General features: G+C 43.3%; 3 protein-coding genes across 8 annotated transcripts in view; 1 reads left to right on the top strand and 2 right to left on the bottom strand.

Annotated features, from left to right (window-relative positions):
- The window catches only part of cnksr2a (connector enhancer of kinase suppressor of Ras 2a), a 65,735-nt gene extending 62,810 nt beyond the window's left edge, over positions 1–2,925 (bottom strand). For all 5 annotated transcript variants that reach the window (XM_035526031.1, XM_035526034.1, XM_035526033.1 and 2 more), the window contains exon 1: positions 2,324–2,925. In XM_035526031.1, coding sequence (XP_035381924.1) covers positions 2,324–2,387 — 64 coding nt within the window. In that variant the 5' untranslated portion in view covers positions 2,388–2,925. The remainder of the gene's footprint in view (positions 1–2,323) is intronic.
- A 4,942-nt stretch (positions 2,926–7,867) lies between these two features.
- chrnd (cholinergic receptor, nicotinic, delta (muscle)) lies at positions 7,868–12,830 on the bottom strand. 2 transcript variants are annotated; one of them, XM_027008079.2, is made up of 13 exons: positions 12,774–12,830; positions 12,193–12,419; positions 11,453–11,598; positions 11,302–11,346; positions 10,602–10,711; positions 10,352–10,507; positions 10,118–10,233; positions 9,822–10,022; positions 9,442–9,553; positions 9,220–9,334; positions 8,734–8,944; positions 8,326–8,444; positions 7,868–8,186 (listed from the first exon to the last, which is right to left on the bottom strand). In XM_027008079.2, the coding sequence occupies exons 2-13, from the start codon at positions 12,248–12,250 to the stop codon at positions 8,004–8,006; spliced, it is 1,572 nt and encodes a 523-aa protein (XP_026863880.2). In that variant the 5' UTR covers positions 12,251–12,419; positions 12,774–12,830; the 3' UTR covers positions 7,868–8,003. The 2 variants fall into 2 exon arrangements, with proteins under 2 accessions (XP_026863880.2, XP_035382515.1); XM_035526622.1 differs by having other exon boundaries at positions 12,193–12,308; positions 12,774–12,802.
- Positions 12,831–13,441: 611 nt separating this feature from the next.
- On the top strand, positions 13,442–15,657 carry camk2n2 (calcium/calmodulin-dependent protein kinase II inhibitor 2). The gene is made up of 2 exons (XM_027008080.2): positions 13,442–13,866; positions 14,197–15,657. Exons 1-2 carry the CDS (start codon positions 13,698–13,700, stop codon positions 14,265–14,267), a joined length of 240 nt encoding a protein of 79 aa, XP_026863881.1. The 5' UTR covers positions 13,442–13,697; the 3' UTR covers positions 14,268–15,657.
- The last annotated feature ends 4,015 nt before the right edge of the window (positions 15,658–19,672 follow it).

Genomic DNA, 19,672 nt, shown 5'->3' with positions numbered 1-19,672 from the left:
GCCAACAGCCAGTCACTCTCAGGGGCATGAACAATGCATGTTTGCCTTCTTTCTTTCTATCTATCTATCTATCTATCTATCTATCTATCTATCTATCTATCTATCTATCTATCTATCTATCTATCTATCTATCTATCTATCCATCCATCCATCCATCCATCCATCCATCCATCCATCCATCCATCCATCCATCCATCCATCTATCTGCTGCCGTGGGGTCTGATTGCGAGCACCTTTACCGCTCAGTTCCTGTCAGACCTCGTCCGCCATCCTCTGCTCCCCTCATCATCCCACCCACCCCGCTCCCCCATGTTCAAGCATCTATTAATTGCTAGACGCAGAGAAGCTCTGTGTCTCTGAGAACTTGGCCGGTGAGCGCGCTCAAGGCGCCCCTCGCTCAACGCTTGTCAGGAGCTGCAAGACGAGATCCAAGACCCACAGAGGGACCGATCCACATCAGTCTCGGCCAGGCTGGTGTTCTTCGTCAGCGAATGAGTTTCCTCCACACCAGGTAACCTTTAGTTTGAGAGAACCAACACAGCATTTCGGAGCTAATGCCACTTTAATCACACTGGTTAAGTGATGCTACCCAGCGGACTGGCTGAGTGGATTGTGTAGGCCTGAGGGTGCACACAGCATGCAGTGATCTGCGGAGCACACACCGGCTGTCTGACTCACTCACACCAACCCATTATGAGACACAGATGCAACTTGTACCAAATGCTTCCTGTGACAAAGGCCCCTGTACAGTCTTTTCACCTGCATTACCATGTCTCCCAACATATGATATTACAGCAATGCTGGAATCAGAGGGCTTTTATATTACGTGTCAAACTGCAAAGGAGTTCAGGTTTTCATGAGAGCGGTCATGAATGTTTATGTTTTTAAGTAGTTTATTACAGTAAGAGGGCTTTGGAAACTGTTAGCTAGGACCACTGACTGGAATATCAATCTTATGATGGAACATTACTGTGTGCATGCACACATGCATGCACGCGCGCACACACACACACACACACAAAGGTTTTTCTGTTGCAGCTTCAAAATAATCTTAATCCATGTTTTTTGGGGAAGAAAATATTTGTAGTCTTGATATATATATCAAGAATACATATATTTTGTATAGGCAGTATATGATTTTCTAAATGTGTTGGATTTAAAACAAGTACATTTCCAAAAAACCATGGAACCATGTCCAAAAAAATTCCAATACTCTTCGGATTCAGGTAATGTTTCATTGTGACAAGACACGAAGTCCAGTCTCACAAACTTAGTCATGTGAGATGAGTGGGAGAAGTGAACCATTGCTTTCTGAGGTGAAGTAAATATGAAATGTCTATATAACAACGTTATGGCAAGACCTGGGAATAGCAAATCGGCATTAAACATAGAATACCAAGAAAATCGTGAAAAGACTTGCCTATCTATTATTTTCCATTTAGAAATTCGGGTGACAGTGAAGTCTCCTTGTACATACTTGATATCTAAGAAGATCTAAGAAGATCGTTTACGAATCGAACAATACGAATGGGTGAATAAATTAATAAATGGGAATTATGTAAATATTATCCCTTTCCTTTTCTCATATTTAAAAAATAAATAATATGTACATAGTCCAAATGTACCGAAAAAATACTTCTACTGTAAATGCGCTTGGACACGTTATTTAATATTATAAAGAAGCTCTGGGTTTGTGAAAATGCTAATGTGAACCAACGTTTTAGTTCCAATTTTAACAGTTAAAAATGTTAAGAAGAGCTGGCATGAGGGGCCAAAAATCATATGTCTGTCGGTCTAAAAAGACACGTTGTTAAGTCGTGTCAGAAAACCTCGCTAGTTCGCTGTCGCGTTTTGCTATGATGAGCAAACCACCCACGCCCACGAGCGCTGGGAAGGTGCGTAATTGCCGTGGCCACCTCCGGGCGGCCAGCGCTTTCACGAGATGCTGCAGTTACCCTCGTCACCTGCGAAACTGCCTTTTCGTTGCTTACTGTCATTTTCACGTTCCAAGAGAAACAGATTCACTATCAAATTCGAAAATGCCTGAAATTATTCTGGATAATGAGCTTTATTGCAACCGGTATGGACTACAGTAGAACTGCAATATCTTAGACGCATTTCTACTGTGGTTTTATATTACCACCAGACACCTGTGCAGTCATACACCTGTACCCTTACTTGGACAACAACGAAAAGGGAGCTCCGGTAAAAGCTTTCAGCTGTATAAGTTAACTTAGATTTGGAGTCAAGGACAACCTAGTTGGCTGTTCCTGCGCAATTACGCGAATGTTTTACATCTCCAATCATTCATACCATAGCTTACCTTTCATCCAGTCCACCACTTGACTGGGACTCCATTTGCTAACAGGTTCCATGACGAGGGCCATCGGGAAAGTTTCGGCAGTTCTTTTCTCACGTGGGTCGAGGGGCAAAAGATTTCGTTCACTCGGCCCAATCGCGCAGCAGATTTAGATTAGAGACCTGTCGTGCGCGCCTCGAGACAATTCCCACGTTAGCGCCCGATTTTGCCCCGACGGTTTGATTTCATCATATCCAGCGCAAAAAATGGCATTCTAAGTACTCTTCGGCACATGTTATGAATGTGTGCCCGACTACCGCTTCCCGCGAACTCAGCCGTTTCTCATCCCCATTACCCGCTTATCTGTCCCCGGTCCTCTCCTGTGCGAACTAAAATCCGCGCTCCTTTTTCAGTGCAAACGCGCTGTCACATCGTGCCGTTCTCAGGTTTGCTTTCATCCGCCTTCTCTGGTGCGTCCACAATAGTCATCCAGTTTCGTGCTACGCACCGGCTGCAAAACCCCTTCTTACATTCTCGGCCGTTCTCTATTCACGGCAAGCCGGCTATCCGCCAACCGCCGACCAGTGGCTAAGAAGGGTAGCGCAGACTGGATGCGCGAATCGCGCCCGCTGAGACGGGAGTTTATGCTGCCTCGGAAATAAAACGACAGAGAGAAACACTGATTAAATCGAGCGCGCGCTCCTCCTGTGGGCGGTGTGCTGCAAAGTGAATTTGACTCATTGCTTGATTATTTCCCGCGAGTATAACGGGCGTAATCCCAGCATTCATTTTAATGAGGGGAAGAAGTCGGTCCTGTTTCAAAAAGGGTTCAGCATCATATAAACAGAATTTAGATGAAATATGTTATGGATATATTGATGGCCAAGGATACGCCACCCTGACCTAATTTTCTCCCCATCGTGCTGCTTTTATATGAGCGCAATCACAGTATTTTAAGTAAAAACTGACTCTGGAAAGACATTCAGGTGTGCATAGCTGGGCATAGGAGAACGAGAAAGAAAAGGGACAGACGAGTGCTCATGCCACCCTTTGGTAAGCATGGAGTAGTGATTATTCAGTCTTAGCACATTTGGGGTGGTAGTCAACACATCTGTGACAGTCACTCACTGGAAAAATGAACTTTCACAAACAACCGGTATATCCGCGGCACATCCAGAGAGTGTCAGTCACAGTGAGCGCACCCAATAGTTCACGGAGTCCTCTTCAGCCAATCAGCACAGGCCCTTATTATGCTTTGCCTCAGTGCCTCCCAGCCAACTCCTCATACTGGATGCCTCGAGCAGATGGAGGCCCGAGAGTGGAGCTAGGTCCAAATGGTCCCAGATTGAGCCATAGTATGTCAACATGAATCACACAAGAGGCACCCGAGCGACATTGGGCGCTATAAAAACCACAGGCGCCCTATAAGCGGCGCCATTCCCAGCGAGCCGAGAGCCAGTCTGCCACCTGCTGGCCACCTGGAGACACAAGTCAATTATATTCCAACCTAGATATTTATTTCTCCGTAGGGATAATTGGGATCGCAGAGGGTGAACGATCATCCCTTAACTGGCTGTAGCTTCTATGATCGAAATACCTTGCAAATATACTAATACATTTTATGTCATTTAAAACAAAAATATTTTTAAGTCAAGTTTCGGTGTACCTTTTACAATAATATTTAATGTGGTGATTAGGTTTTCTCTTTTTGGGTATTTGTTTTTAAAACATCTTCTTTACCTTTCTCTGCTGCATGTGTTCCACTATCTTTCGGCATTAAAGAGTTTCTCGCCCCTCAGAGGAACGCGCGTCCCTCACGGGCTGCGCATGCAGAGAGACAGCGCCTTCGGTTCCTTTCAACCTCGCGGCGGCTCACGTCGCTGGAGCCGCGCGAACGGCGCAGTAAACAAACGCCCCCGAATCTGGGGTGGGGGTGGGCTAATCTGCGTGCGAAGAGAATGCGGTGTGCTGCCTGCTGCATTCGAGTAGGAGGACGTCGTTTTCACACCCTGACAGAAGATTTGCCAGTGTCGCATTTAATCCCCCCGACTGATTCTTACCAAACATTTTTTTAACCTCAGGAATGGCAGAAAAATAAAAGCTTGCTTCTTTCTGGCAGTGTGAGTGGGTGAGTGGTAGTGATGTTAGTGTGTGTGTGTGTACGTGTGTGTACAGTGAATGGTACTGTGGTCGAGGTAATGGTATCAGGGTTGAGTGGTTAAAGTAACACGTGCTATTGTCAGACGCAGCGCACGTACAGTGGTTTTATGTGTATTGGGCAGAGTAACAAACAGAAGGGATATTTTCCCTGGCTGAAGCGACAGACATAGCACCCTCTATAGGCTGATGGTACTCTGCTCTAACCTGGGTTAGAAGATATGTGTGGGAGCTCCTCCATTACCCTCATCTCCCATTTTTCTTATTATAGTTTGAGAAGCTGACCATACATCAGTGCATCGTTCCTTCTAACCAGTAGCAGAACAGACCACTGTTGCAAATCAAAGCAAATCAATTTAAGAATAGATTGCTGTGCTTAATTGGGTTTCTGCATGGTTGTTCCTGCTGGAGCAATTATTCCTGCCTGACTGGATGACTTCCTCTGTTATCTTTATTTGCAGGGGTGCAGCTTTCTGTTGATGAACGTCTGCTTCCACAAAGGAAAACAAATGCTATTTGCGCAGAGCTAGACCATGCCACCAAGCCCCTGGTGACAGGCTGGTGGACACACCAGGGGGCAGGGCATCCTCTGAGGATGAGGAGGGAAGCTCCCTGATCGCTCCAAACACCAGCGCATCACATTGCCAAATCAATTTTACGTGAAGAATTCACAACCAGTCTCAGGGGGCAACGTTGCCAGTTGATCAAAGCAGGCAGCATCCAGCATCATTTGGCCAGGCCTCTGAAGAGCAGGGCTGGCTTTAGTTCATAACTAAGGTATGTTGAATATTATTATTCATGCTGACAGAGCTGTAAGGGCTAAGCTGGAGGGAGAATCTTGGCCTGGCTTTGCATGTTGGTCCTGATGAATCAGAGACCTAAGGAAGAAACGCACAATGAACAGCGTCCAGCAGACGGGCGATAATTAAGCAGAATTTCCAGGCAATGGCTGACATCGACAGAGGTGTGTCGATGGTGTGTGTCTGTGGGTCTTAGACAGGATTAAAGGACAGTGTTTTGCATGTCTCTCTCTCACACTCTTAGCCTGCTGTGTCTGTGTGGCAGGTTGATTAGCATTTGTTGGCCCTCTCTCTTGTTGTGTTGTGTCCTATTTGAGTCTGCTGTAGGCTCTTGTGGCACGCTGCTAGATGGCATTAATGCGACTGAACTGGGTGTGCTGGGCCTGCTGTCTGTAAGCCAGGGCTGGCCTGTGAGTTTTTTCCGAGAGCTAAAGCTTCCCATCCATCAAACCCCCTTACGCGCCATTTAACAACTGTTTTCACATTCTGCCGTGCGTTCTCTTTCTCTTTCGTCCTTCCCTTTCACTCACACCCCTCCAGCCTAACCTAAGCATCTCCAGAAAACAGCAATCCCGCAGAGAACAGGAGAGGCGTGGAGGATTACGCCCTTGCTTTCAAACCCAGTTTGACTATTAAATTCAATTACAATTACTGGATTTACATCAACTAAATGCTTGTGTGATGCAGCTCATGTTCTGTGATCCACAGTTTGGCAGACTTGGTTGAAAAAATTGGCACAACATCAAGAGTCCAAAGTTAACTGACTCCATACTGCAATCTAGTGGTTGCTAGATGCAACATGTAATATCCCAAGAAGGAGGTCAAAGAAAAGTAGTATTTGAAATCATATACAATATACTGTATGTTTAAACGATATATTAAATTAGCTCAAACCATAAAAGAGCAATACTGACCAGAGCAATATACATAGTATGCACATATACAAGGCATACACCTAATTGCTGTGGTCTTGACATGCTGAAACTAGAGACAGTAGAAGGAAAATATATCAAACAATTCAACATTTTGGGGACTGGTCCTTGTGGAAGCCAAATCCTTTTGGTGGCAATCATCAGGCATTGTTACACCTTTTTAACATAAACCTAGTCTCATGCTGACACTGCCGTTAGAAAGGCATTTCACATGAACTATAACAGTGATGGTGGTAAATGTAGGCTTCAATCAGGAAGAATTTTTCCTGCTGGTCCACTGGGAAACCAGAAGAGACCAGACTGTCATGACGCCAACCTGAGCATTAATCACTTTACACATAAAGCTTCAGTCTCTTCCCAGTAATTTTTTATTTAAGAATTAAGCTTGCGGATCTCTATCGTTTTGCAAACTATCCACATCATTACAGTTTCTTTTCAGTGCATGTGTTTGACAGTATAATCAAAGCCTGTCACTGCCAGCTCCATCTGAGAGAGCAGCTGTTCTGACTCTCCTAAACAGCTCATTTTCCACTGTAGAATAGAGGCATAGCACCCTTCAGTCCTTACATCCACTCAGTGTGATAGTATTAAAATAGTTCATTTGTATACGCACTATTTATTCAGCTCTTAGATGAAGATTTGCTTGATCTAGCTTTTTAATATGACTCACAGCTTGCAAGTGACACCCACTGCTACTATCTTCTTTTCAAAGGCAAGCATATTACTAACATACTGACAAGTGATGAAAATGGAACAATGCGGCCTACGTTTTCTATTGGTGTTATCAGAATAAGCTATAGACGGTGTCTTTCGGGGAACGTGTCTAGCACTAAAGTCATATGTGACTGATTCGCTGTGGGTGTCTGGTGTCAGGCTGTGTGCTGGATGCTTCTGAAACATCTGTCCACTGTGGGTCTTTGCACGGTAATGCTCATCTGCTTTATGTAATGCCCCCAACTACTATTTCCACAGTACAGGTATGACAAATTTAGCATAAGCAGCATACCCCTCCACACCTGACTGAAGAAGAGCAGTTAGCATTCTAGCCTCACATCTTGGAACGTCTCCTGCACTTAAGAATTCCCGGCAGCGTGAGGATCTCTGTGCATCTAGGCTTTGTGCTCGAAAGCTGTTTCAGAGGTTCCGGTGCAACAGTCCTCCGGGGTATGACATCACAGAGGGCCTGTTACTATTCTTCTTTTGTGGTGACAGAAGTTGACTGACAAATTTTTTCTAAACTCTATTTTTGATGGCATACTTGGTTGTACAGCTGGTGGTTGATTATGCTTTTGTGCTTGTGCTGATATGCAGATATTTGAGATGGTATCAAGACAATATTGTTTTTTCACAAATGCAATTTAATATGATTAAAAATGAAAGTTCTCAGCTCTTCTGAACTGAGAGAGGACTACAGTGTTTCACAGTTATTCAAGCAAGGAAAAATGTTATATCTATCACAAAGTAAATCCATAGGAGGTTTAGTCATTACAAATCAATACAAATCATATGCTTAGCAACTTTCAATGTATATATATATATATATATATATATATATATATATATATATATATATATATATATATATATATATATATATATATATATATATATATGTGTGTGTGTGTGTGTGTGTGTGTGTGTGTGTGTGTGTGTGTGTGTGTGTGTGTGTGTGTGTGTGTGTGTGTGTGTGTGTGTGTGTTTAGACCACGTCATGCAAAAACTGGTAAAACTCAGAGAAAAGTATAAATTAAGAAAATCCCTGTTTTCTGACATGCTTGCCACTGTGAGCTGCCCTTGTGGTGCTGAGCAATGTCATCATATGTAGCGTTTGTCCTCCTGCATGTAGGTGAATAGGTCTCCCTCGAAGGGCAGTGGAGGCGGATGGTTGTAGATTCCCGCCATGAAGATGACAATGGTTCCTATTGTCATAATCGGAGTGACAATGTAGAAACAGAGGAGGTCCACTGTCGTGGCAATCCAAGCCCAGTCCTCTTTTTCCTATAAAAATGTGTCAACACAGGCACAAATTAGAACAGTGAATGACCTGTTGAGTGACCATGACGTGACAGCCCCAGCGAAGTGAAACCTCAATGGAAGGCTGGTGCCTTGCCAAATTTCACGCCTCTGGACTCCCCACCTCATTATAGTTGTTCTTGTTTTCTATGTGCTTGACGATGTAATTGGCTCCCTCAATGGCAGGCTTCATCTCATCATACAACTGTTTGGTCTCATCTGTCTCACCGCTGGGCTTGTATTCTGCAAAGAACTTTTTTTTCATAATGGCAGGCAAAACCCAGTACCACTCGTGCATGCCAAAGAACCTAATGGTTCTTGTTCCAGTCCTTAGGACTCCCACACAGTTCAGGCATTTGTTCTGTTCCAGCTTCTCACACACCTTAATCAGGTTAACAAGGACTGCAGGAGCCTACATGACCTGGCTAGGGTGTGCTGGGAGTATGAATCAAACCAAAAAACCTGGTCTAACTGGGTGGACCTTCGAGAATCGGTCTCCAAACCTCTCGCCCTAAATCGCTGTAAGACTGACCTGCGGTGGGCGTGGGGCGTGTGGCCAGGCCGTGCCTTTCCGACTGCTTCTCAAACATGAGCTCACTCCGAGATTTCATGCTGTAGTACTCCTCAGCCTTGGCAATGTAGCCCACAGAGCTGGAACGGCGGGGCAGTGCTCCCTCCCAGGTGGCCTCGCTCTCCCCCGGCCTGGACAGATGCATCAGGCGAGGCAGTGTCCCCAGGAAGAACTGGAGAAAGCCAGGGTGCCGAGGTGTTGACATCTACATATGGCTAGAACCACGGCATGCTAAAACATTCTCATAAGGCTTAGACAATGCCTCTCAGTGGACTTTTCAGTACGGGAATGAATGTGCAATACAAAAGTTATTCACCCGTTACCTGAAGGAGCTTTAATGAGGACTGAAAGTGTACTAAACCATTTCAATTAACATCGAACATTTTCTAAAGAAAAAGTAGAAGAGTATTTTAAAGCAATTCCCAGAGCTCTGGTGAGACCACTAACCTCCTTGGTCCACTGTGTCATGACGTGGGTGCTTGGAGTCCGGAAATGATAGTTCAGCATTACCACACAGTTTAGCACCACTGCCGTGACTAGAATCATGATGAACATAAGGTACCTGCAAGAGTCACATCCAGGCCTCTGATCATCTCTTTGATTTCTCCTTATTTTTAACTCTGCTGTGATTTTTTTTTGGACATGATCTCAAAAACAATCTTCACTCACTTGACAATTAGAGGTACTGCCATGGAAGTCTCAGGTAACCGCTGTGATATCAGCAGCAGGAAGACAGACTGGGCCAAGAGCACAGAAATGGACAAGGACATTTTTTCACCACCTGGATTGGGTCAGATAGATGCCTATTGGAGTAACATTTTGTTTTAACAAATGTGCTTAATTACTGTTCATTTAGTCTCCATTTTTTCAGATCCACACTATTTTAAAGTGGAACGGAATCATGTGATTCCCAATTGGTAAAGAACTCCAACCACAGTTGGACATTTAAAAAAAACCGAGACTGAAAAATATTAATTTGAATGCTTGGGGTCTTACACACGATCAACAAGACTAATCACATGTGGCTGGAGAGGCCTGTGAAAACTCACTATCAGCAGGCAAGAAGTAGACCAGCGAGACCATGAAGGATATGAGCACACAGGGGATGATGATGTTCACAATATAGAAGAGGGGCTTGCGTTTGATGATGAGGTAGAAGGTGATGTCCTGGTGCTTGTTGCTGTCCATGGGGATGCTCTTATAGGTGTTCTTGCGGGCAGGCCTGTGCACGATCTCCCACTCACCATTTTCTGAAGAGAGAGGAGAGACAGGGAGATGTGTCACCATGTTACACCGACGCGGAGAAGCACAATGACAATGTTGTGGCGCTGCTGTCATTCCTTACCAGTGAATCCTTCAGGGTCGATTATGATCCATTCCACCCTATAATACCTGCTATTTTCGGAATCCTCGTCTTCTCTTAAATGTAAAGTGATCTCCTTTGCATTATAAGTTAAGGAGCTGAGAAGGTGGAGAAGAATAAGCACCAGCTGACATTTCCTCTATTTCATTGTATGACATATCAACAATTGACTTGTTGTGCATGGTGTGTGTGTGTGTGTGTGTGTGTGTGGTGCACCTGAATTTAAGAGAACAGTTCTGCCAGTCAAAGGGAAAGTAGTAAACATTGATGGAACAAGAGCTACGGAAGATAGCCGGGGGAAGCCAGTACACAAACCCACTGGGGTAGAGCAGCACGTTGCAATAGTAGGCCACCTCAAACTGTGCATCATTGCTAAAAGAGTGAAAAGCAAATATGTTAATAATAATGATGGCAATAGGCAGAGTAAAATCAAGCCAAAGAGAATGTGGTGAAAGACACATCTCACTTGTTCTCCAGAACTATCTCTGGAAGCCACACCATACTAGAGGGGAGACGCAGGATGTCAATGTCATCAAACTCTGAGGTATTCCATGCAAGTCTATAGTCAGTCCAGCTCTGTTAAAGATGAAATATATATTTTTCTTTTATATGACTTATATTACTTTTTCTCTCATACTCAAACCTGCTATCAGATACTTGGGAGTTTGAGGGTGTGGTACAGTACTTCTGCTTTTCCAAGAATTTCACTCTTCTAGACTAAGACTTATGATGTAATTCCTGGGATCTGTTGGAGCCACTCCTCCAGCTTAGAGGTCACAGCCCCAAGTGCCCCTATCACCACTGGGACAACCCTGGTTAGCCTTCCACATTCTCTCTGTCAGGGGATTTCAGTCCCTGATATTTGTGCAATTTATCAGATTCCTTCCTCTGGATGTTTCTATTACTGTCACATCCTACAGTTCTCTCTTTCCAAGCCTTAATTTTAGCAGAACATTGCTCTGCCCACCAGATGCCCCACGCTATGTGCTCTGCTGCTGAACATAAGCCTGGTGTTTGTGTGTCAACTGGTGTTCACTACAGAACTTTTAGGAAAGGGTTCCAAATAGAATAAAAGGAATTCCATAGAACACCAATATTTCTTTTTTCTTTTCTTTTCTTTTTTTTTTTTTTTTTTTTTTTTTTACTTCTGAGAGCGAAATCCTTACATGTTCCATCCATACATTTGTCAGCAATGTTTCTTCAACTTCATCCTGTCACAGAGACATCAAAGTCAGCAAAAGAAACACGAAAGTACATAATAACAACGGGAAAGCCATCTTGGGCCAAAGTCTATGGGACATGACCTAATCCACTCACGAGGGAAATGAGGTTTGAAAGCGTTAGTGCGAGGTAAATGTCCACAATTTCGTCTTTGCTTTGAGCCGGTCGCAGCTCTTTGTTGTAGCCGCGCTCTTTAAACAGGTGGTTGATGAGACGCTCCTCCTCATTTCTGCAAGTATATCCTGTGGGCAAGAAGTAGGCGCATACACACACATGGAAACTGTAACTGATGGCGTGATGTGCAATTTGTGGCCTGTCGAACTGTAAATGTATTTCGTAACTCTTTATAAATAGAATTTGCGGCCTAGCGAATTGTTATTTGTAATTCAGGGTAAAATACATTGTAACATGCGTTGCAACTATTAATTAACTACCCACAGACTGAGTGGTCCGTTCCTCCCAGAACAGTCTGCGTGTACAACTCTACTTCTACTCTACTTGAGGAATACATTTTTCCTAAATGTTTTCATTCCTGTTTGCTATTAGTGTTTGCTCTTATTGTTAAACGCGAATATTTCAGGAAGCAAATATAACCAGCGGAGAGATTTTGTCAGTTGCGTTATTTGGTTACTACGCAGAACAGTGGTCATAAAACGGCTACCTATCACCCAAAAATGTGTTTTATCTTAAAATAAAATATAAATTCAAAAAAATACGTATGTTCATAGCGTAAGCACGGACTAACATTCCGCGTTACAGAAAGATTTTCAAACGGCAAGAGGGCCAAAAGTTTGAATAAAATGGGTTAGTAGGTAAGTTTAATTAGTCTGGCGTACCTGAAATAAAGAGGAACAGCAAAATCGTCACCAACGGACCAAGAACAAGGTTCACCATTTCAGGGTAGTCTTGTGGTTTCCCTTCTCTGCTACTCGGATTGTGTCGACCTCTCAGACTGACCGGGACAGGTGGCGAACCAAATCCAGGGCAAAAAATAGCCACGCGATATCAAACTTCCGCCGCCGAGACAGACTGAGAAGGGGGTTTCAGGTTGTCGAAAAAGGAACTAATTCGGATAACGATTGAACGAGAATGCCGTTAATACGCATTTCTACCAAAAGTCACTACTATAAGGCCTGGACCTTTCAAATCAACAAAAACTAGATGAACAAGTTTAATTATAAAATAGGCCTATAGATTTCATACTGTTCCCTTTTAATTTAGACCCGTTTCATGGTGAAATGAATTTTAGCGTCATATTAATTATTTGTTACCCACAAAACAAACAAATAACAATAAATAAAGAAAGAAAGAAAAGAAAAAGTTTTAAAATGGGGTAATGGGGAAAACTGAGATGTCCAGCCCATACATACAAGAAATATGACAAAGAATGTGAACTCGCGACAACTAGGTTACTTACCGATCAATGGGCATTACACCCAGCTCATTAATGTAATCACGACTTCGCGTTGACAGTTTCGCACTTCGCACTGGTTCTTTCTAACGAGACCCAGCAGATGGAGCTAAAGTACTGGCAAGTTTGTTTTTTTTCTGTAAACCCACTCAGAAAGTTTATCTCCTCATAACTATATTTGTATCCTCAAACGTACAACTAGAATTATATCCATGTTCCCTGATCATCTATCTGGAATAATAACTGAATTAGGATAATACCGTAAATGTGGTTTATTCTTTCCATTGTGACCTCGAATAATACGACGAAATTTGAGGGGTAGAATGAAAAAATGTATCTGTCAATTAACAAGCTGTAAAAATGTTATTGCAATTTCTAATCAACTAAGATTACAAATATACAAATATGCACTAAAATAACTTTTGAAATATAAACAATAGTTTTAAATATAGTTTTCTTTTCCTTAATGACTTGCGCAAATAGATTTACAAACGTCATTAACGTTTTTGTAGTATTGTCAAAGACAAGAACGGTTGAAATGCTCTTATTTTGCTTTAGGTGTAAACCTAATCCACTCAAGCACAGTCCCCACCCCCACCCCGCCCGCCCCGCCCCTTCGAACCCGGATGAATGACTTCACTTTTCCGCTTGGGTTTCCTTTATGGTCTTGGGATCTCCCTGCATTTTTCACAAGAACTCTGCAGGCACGCAGGCACGCACAACAAGCCGAATCTCGAGGTTACAATTACAGTCCGTTCCGCCAGGACCACTGCGTTAGTGTTGAGTCTCTAACGAAACATTGTTTTTGCGCACTACTTGGAGTTTACACAAAACAACTCGAAAGAAGCGAAAGTCGTCGCGGGATCGTTCCAGAAACTGTCTGGTTTACATTTCTTACTTTCTTAGTTTTAGTTCCACACTCTAATCGCAATGTCTGAGGTTCTGCCATACAGCGAGGGGAAAATGAACGGCTACGGGGCAGACAATGAAGTCAGCCAGATATCATTCAGTTGTCGGTTGCAAGACACAAATTCATTCTTTGGAGCATCGCAATCAAAAAGGCCCCCGAAACTCGGGCAGATTGGCAGGGCGAAGCACGGTAAGGTAATCGACGAATGTTAAACGGTGGTTCAAAAGTAGATATTGTAAGAATTCAGAAGCGAAATATTCCAACAACGCCAATACCCCTCGAAGCCCTGTAACTTCTAAACATCAGTAATAGCTCCGAGATGCGTTAATATTGTTTTTTTGGTTTTTTTTTTTTTGGTTTGTTTGTTTGTTTGTTTTTGGCTTTTTGACCTTTCCAAGTGAATATGACCCCACACGCACTCTGTTGAGTGATAGCATGTATTTCATTTAGCTTCAATGCAGAACAGTTACTAGTGGGAAACTCGTGGTTTCATTGATAATATATTTGCTCTTTTCGCAGTGGTTATTGAAGACGACCGAATAGACGAAGTCCTCAAAGGGATGACGGACAAGTCGTCCTCGGGCGTTTAAACGTTAACGATGCCTCGTAAATGTTTTCTTTTAATCACCGGTTTGAAGCACTTGTCGACTGTGCATGTGAGCAGTGAGGAGTAACGAAGATGATTCGGAGTTTCGAAGCGAGAAAGATGCTGAACGGAGACTCAGGAAGCAAGAACAGTGGGCACAGGGTTTAAAAGAGATCTGTTTTTGAAGCTGCTGGTAATATTCCAAGCGAAATATTTTCAAAACTTCCGCTGTGCAGAAAGTTACCCACTTTTTTATCTGCGCAGGTCGTCTTCATTCATCCCGGTTGACTAGGCTGGGTCTGGCATTTCACTATGCTGTGTGTCATCTGAAGCCCAATCTGACCGGTTTCTGTAGCTAAACCGTACAGTTCACAGCCGTTTCTCCCTTTGCGCACGATCGCCGCGCGCCGAAAAGAAGGGGAGCTGTCCGTTTCAGCACCCGAGGCTGCGCCGTTTCTGCTCGCGCTTTTTTTTTTTTTCTTCCTTCCTTAAATCCAGGCAAATAAGCTACGTTCATCTCTTGCATGGAAAAGGCCTGGTTCGTGTAAACATCAGAAGATAAGATGTCATTGCGTTCACTTGCGCAACCATTTCATCCACGATTCTGGACTGGCAAAATACACATTACCCCCAAACGAACGAGAGCAGCAGGTTGAAATCCAATGAAAGTAAAGAAAACGCGTTTTGCAGCCAACGCCAGCAAGGTTGGTCGGAAGAAACGTGGAATAATAGTAATAATCACGATGAAAAGGACAAGGAGGATATTTCGTTGTTTATTTTGGTTCACTTTTTTAAATGAATATCTTACGTTTGGCGTCGTGTATATAAGTAATATCTCTTGGTCTCTTTGCATGAACTTTTCGCTCTTAGTGCCAATGCGGGTGTTTCCACCCTCTTAAAACCCAGGCACGCTTCTTTTTACCGAAGTTCATATTTGTATTTTTATAACTGAACATTTGTTACTTGAAACGATATGCTAGAATAACGTTTAATGATTCATCCACAGACAGGGTATGTGTCCGTTCAGAGGCATAAAAAGGAAAAGTGAATGTTTTTGTGGGGTTCTGCATAGATCAGCATATTACCCTGCTATTGCATTGTATGACACTACACAGTTACATATTCCCAGTGGCCTACGGGCTCGTTAAAAAACCCTTAATTAACACAGTGGTATGTTTGACGTTTTTGGAGGTGGGGAAGGTGTATTTATTTATTTATTGTATTATTCTTTTGAAAAGGTCTATATATGGTTTATTGTGCATGAAACCTTAATGTTTTCCAAATGAATAAACATTCTATGGCGCAAAATTACGTTCATAGGAATGACCCATTGTGTACTATAATGCCATTTCACTGTACTTGGTGAATTAATAAATGGGGATGGAAGCTGTCAAGTCTGCTGACGTTTTTGTTTGTTTGTTTTGACTCCAAGACAGTCTGAGAACTCTGAGAGCAGACTTTAAGTCACAGCAAAGGAATACAAACCCTATGACACATGACGTCAGTGTAGTAATTCTATAAAACGAAAGACTAACTAATAATAACTAACAATTAATAATAATAAATAGATTGTAAGTCCATAGACTTGGGCAGTAGATGAATACACTTGAAACCAATGTTGTTAACTGACAATACAGACAAAAGGTAAAAAAGTCCCTGACCCCAAAGGTCAAAGGTTGTTATGGGATACTATGTTCAGGGACAGACCATCAGGTAGGCCTGTTGATACATCTGCTAGAAGGCTTGCTGCACACTTTCATTGCCCATCTTTAGCAAAGAGAGTAAAGCATTTAAAAAAAAAGAAAAAGTCCCCATCAACAACCCATCAACCATGGACACTAAAGCACCAGCAACCCCTCGACCACTGACATTAAAGCACAAACTATATCTGCATGCACAGCAATTCTAGTGTCCAATTCATGCATTCACATGGCAGAGAATGTCAGCCCATGGCATGAGAACAGAACAGCAACTGTGAAACAGACACACGATGATGACGACAGTAAGGGGCAACATAAATACATTAAAGGTAAAATACAACATTGCCAGAAACGTCACTTTAGGACGAGGAGACTGCGGTAACATTCTGTCTCTTCTGTTTGGGATGTATGATCTGTATGAGCTGTGACAACCCATTGACAAGTCAACAGGATTAACAACAACAAAAAAATATACGAGAATCTACACATAATGCGTATGATGGAATTCATTGATAATCTGTGCAAGAATGGTCAATATAATGATGAATATTTGCTTAGCATGAGGAGTCTTCCCTAAGGTAAGATGCTGATGCTATAATTATGTCATAGCTATGAAACTATTATAGTAACCGAATATTCCAAAGCAATTTATCTTACATTGGCTAACTACCATTAGCCCCTTTGAGTGAACCAATGTTCAGTGTTGCCAAAGTTGGTTATTCTTTACATTGACGTGTTTTCACCGAATGTATTACTGCTGTAAGTCTTTTTTTGCTTGTTTCCTCTAATGCAGTACTATTTTTGCTGTCTTGTCATGTTAGCATCTCTTGTGTCTATCACAGTTGTGTCTGTGTTGTGACTGCGGACCATGACAGGCGAAGACCTGAGCCTGTATGACACTAACGATCCTCCTGACTTTACTTGGCATTACAGCTGTGCCCCTGCACACTGCAGGCCCAGTTCTGAGGGCATCGTGTTATAAGGAGTCTGGCACTTCCTAAATCTTGCACCCCGACCTGTATTTGTTATAAGACCACTGCGTGAACATCACCACTGCGTGAACATCTTCTTCCAGAAAAAAGAAGAAATGTAAAGGAAGAAAAAGTGTTCATAAAGACACAATTCTTAATTTAAAAAACCCAAATCCAAACAAATGCAAAACATACACAGTAATGCTGGATTTGTCCAATACTAAGGACAACAATACCTCTACTAATTGTTATTATAGTGCATCCGGGGGCCCGTGAACCAACGCGGCTGCTGATGCTGTTTCTCGTCTTCTCTGTTTTTGCTACTGCTTGTCACAACAACAGCATGTTAAGTGAAATGCTGCAACCACTAGTTCCAGTAATGTTTTTTTTCTGCTACTAACAAGGAAAATAACAATTTGTTCACTTACAATGCTGCATATTAGTGCATAAAATATTTCAATTTAAAACTGTGTTTTTTCTTTTTGTCCTGACATAATGATATATCTCTCCTCCCCCAGTTATGGAGTAGATGATTTAAGTTTCAAGTTTTAAGTTTGGTTTATTTGTCACATACATAGTCATACACAGTATAACTCGCAGTGAAATGGTTTGAGAGTGCTCTGTCCAAACTGAGGAGAAAAAAACAGATGATGAATATATGCTAAGGATTGTGTCATAAGGGGTATGAGCTGTGGCAGGAGGGGTATGAGCTGTGGCAGAAATTATATGAGCTTTCGCAGGAGGGGTATGAGCTGCGGCAGGAGGGGTATGAGCTGTGGCAGACATTATATGAGCTGTGGCAGGAGGGGTATGAGCTGTGGCAGAAATGATATGAGCTGTGGCAGGAGGGGTATGAGCTGTGGCAGAAATTATATGAGCTGTGGCAGGAGGGGTATGAGCTTTGACAGGAGGGGTATGAGCTGTGGCAGGAGGGGTATGAGCTTTGACAGGAGGGGTATGAGCTGTGGCAGGAGGGGTATGAGCTTTGACAGCAGCACTGCTCCAGAGCTGTGGATGTGTCCTGATGGAAAGATAATTTGACAAGTTCCCCGTCGGCATTCACTGGTGCTGTAAACTTTTTCTTGTGTGCTGATCTGGACTTCCCCAAGCAGGTAACACAGAAAAAGGATGTGTTCTCAGTGAAAAGCAAGTCAATGATGTAAGAAAATACGGATAAATGATATACATCGTACCATCTTATGCTGATTCTTTTAGCCTATTTTGGAAAGCCATGCTTAAGTATCTGGCCATTGAGTCCTAGTTGAATCAGGAGGCACATGGGCGCTACACTTTTCTGGTGTGCTCCAGCTACTCGTCTGCAGACCTTTGAGCGCTTCGTCATCCTGTGTGCTTGTCTCTCAGCTCACTCCTCCGGGCAAAGGAGCGGTATAGTAGATCTGACCACAGAGACAAATGCCCTTCTTAAGAACTAAGGTGATGCTTAGCAGCCAATGAAATGAGGAGAGTCAATCAGTGGACAGCAGAATGGCACATCACTTTGGAGTCTTTGTCTGCCTTTCTTACGCCAGAGCTGTAGCAGTAAATATATTCAGCATGTCTGATACATTCTGAGTGAATCATAGTATAGCACTTTGGAAGTCTACACATTTTTGGGTGTGTGGGTTGGGGGGGGGGGGGTAGCCCCTCCAGTCCTAAACACTCACTGCCAAATTACCAGAAACACCTACCCTGCACCTACACTCACTCGCCACTTTGCGTATTTTGCAGATCTAACCTACAGACGTATCCCATCACAGATATTGATTGGGTGGTGGACCAATCTCAGTACAGCCTTAACACCACCTAACACTGCTGACATGGTAGTCACAGTGAAGTGTTGGCCTGGCATGAAGGTGTCAGGCACAGTGATGCACAGTAGAAATCCCCTAGGGCAGTTTCTAACAGATCTAGATGCCTTAATAAATACCACACCAGGGTGAGTAAGGACAGCAAGCTGGATGGGTGAGACCCGTTTGACGGACGCTGGCCGGCTCCACTGTCAGGGCTGCGTTCCAGGGCTGATCGGCACTAAGCGATTTGATTAATGCTCTGACAGTGAGCCAAGGCAGTGTAGGAGCCACACCAGCAGACTGGACCAAATAGACGAAATCAGGGCACACGACAAGAGGATTCGGCAACAGGCGATTAAAGGCCGCTAAAGTGACGTGAACTCTGTGTGTCATAGTGAGAGACAAGAGATGCCCCCTGACACACAGAGCTGAGAAAACCTCCTCAATGCCTCACCTCTTCTGTGACGTCCCCTCTTCACTGTCTGTTTCACTTGTAATTCTGAGAATGCATGGGATAGCCACGAGCCCCATAATGTAGAAAAGATGTCTATTAAGAGAATTAATATATATCAGACGAGCAGCTTGTCTGTTCTAGCATCTACTGTGGCCAAAAAGCAGCGAATGACACATCCTTCACTAAACCACTTAGTCATCAGTGTGCGTTCTCTTTGATCAGTACGTGCATGTGCATGTATGCATGGGCGCTTACACCCCATCTGTGTATTTTGACTACTGTGTATTTTGTCCAGCTACTCCAGCCAAACTTGCTCCCAGTCAGTATATTGCTTCAGTTCCTGGTACCCCATTTGTGAGTCACCACTGAGGAGTTCTCCATGAGGGTAATGGTCTGTCCCTGAGAGAATACTTTACAGATCTGCCATAAGGACTCGTCTCTGCTTCACATCACAGTCTGCGTACTTGGGTGTGATTGTTTCTTGGCGCAGCAAC

This window comes from Electrophorus electricus, chromosome 5, assembly GCF_013358815.1.
Source record: "Electrophorus electricus isolate fEleEle1 chromosome 5, fEleEle1.pri, whole genome shotgun sequence".
Lineage (NCBI taxonomy): Eukaryota > Metazoa > Chordata > Actinopteri > Gymnotiformes > Gymnotidae > Electrophorus > Electrophorus electricus.
The sequence above is the reverse complement of the archived record's forward strand: the minus strand, read 5'-3'. Positions and strand labels throughout refer to the sequence as shown.

What these genes read in the sequence shown, in the direction of transcription:
- camk2n2 (XM_027008080.2), top strand. Translation starts at nt 13,698, where the DNA reads ATGTCTGAGGTTCTGCCATACAGCGAGGGGAAAATGAACGGCTACGGG. An exon ending in GATTGGCAGGGCGAAGCACG is followed by an intron (nt 13,867 to 14,196) that starts GTAAGGTAATCG and finishes CTCTTTTCGCAG; the next exon opens with TGGTTATTGAAGACGACCGA.
- chrnd (XM_035526622.1), bottom strand. An exon ending in CAAATGTATGGATGGAACAT is followed by an intron (nt 10,712 to 11,301) that starts GTAAGGATTTCG and finishes CATCTTTAACAG; the next exon opens with AGCTGGACTGACTATAGACT. An exon ending in TGACACAGTGGACCAAGGAG is followed by an intron (nt 8,945 to 9,219) that starts GTTAGTGGTCTC and finishes GGCTTTCTCCAG; the next exon opens with TTCTTCCTGGGGACACTGCC.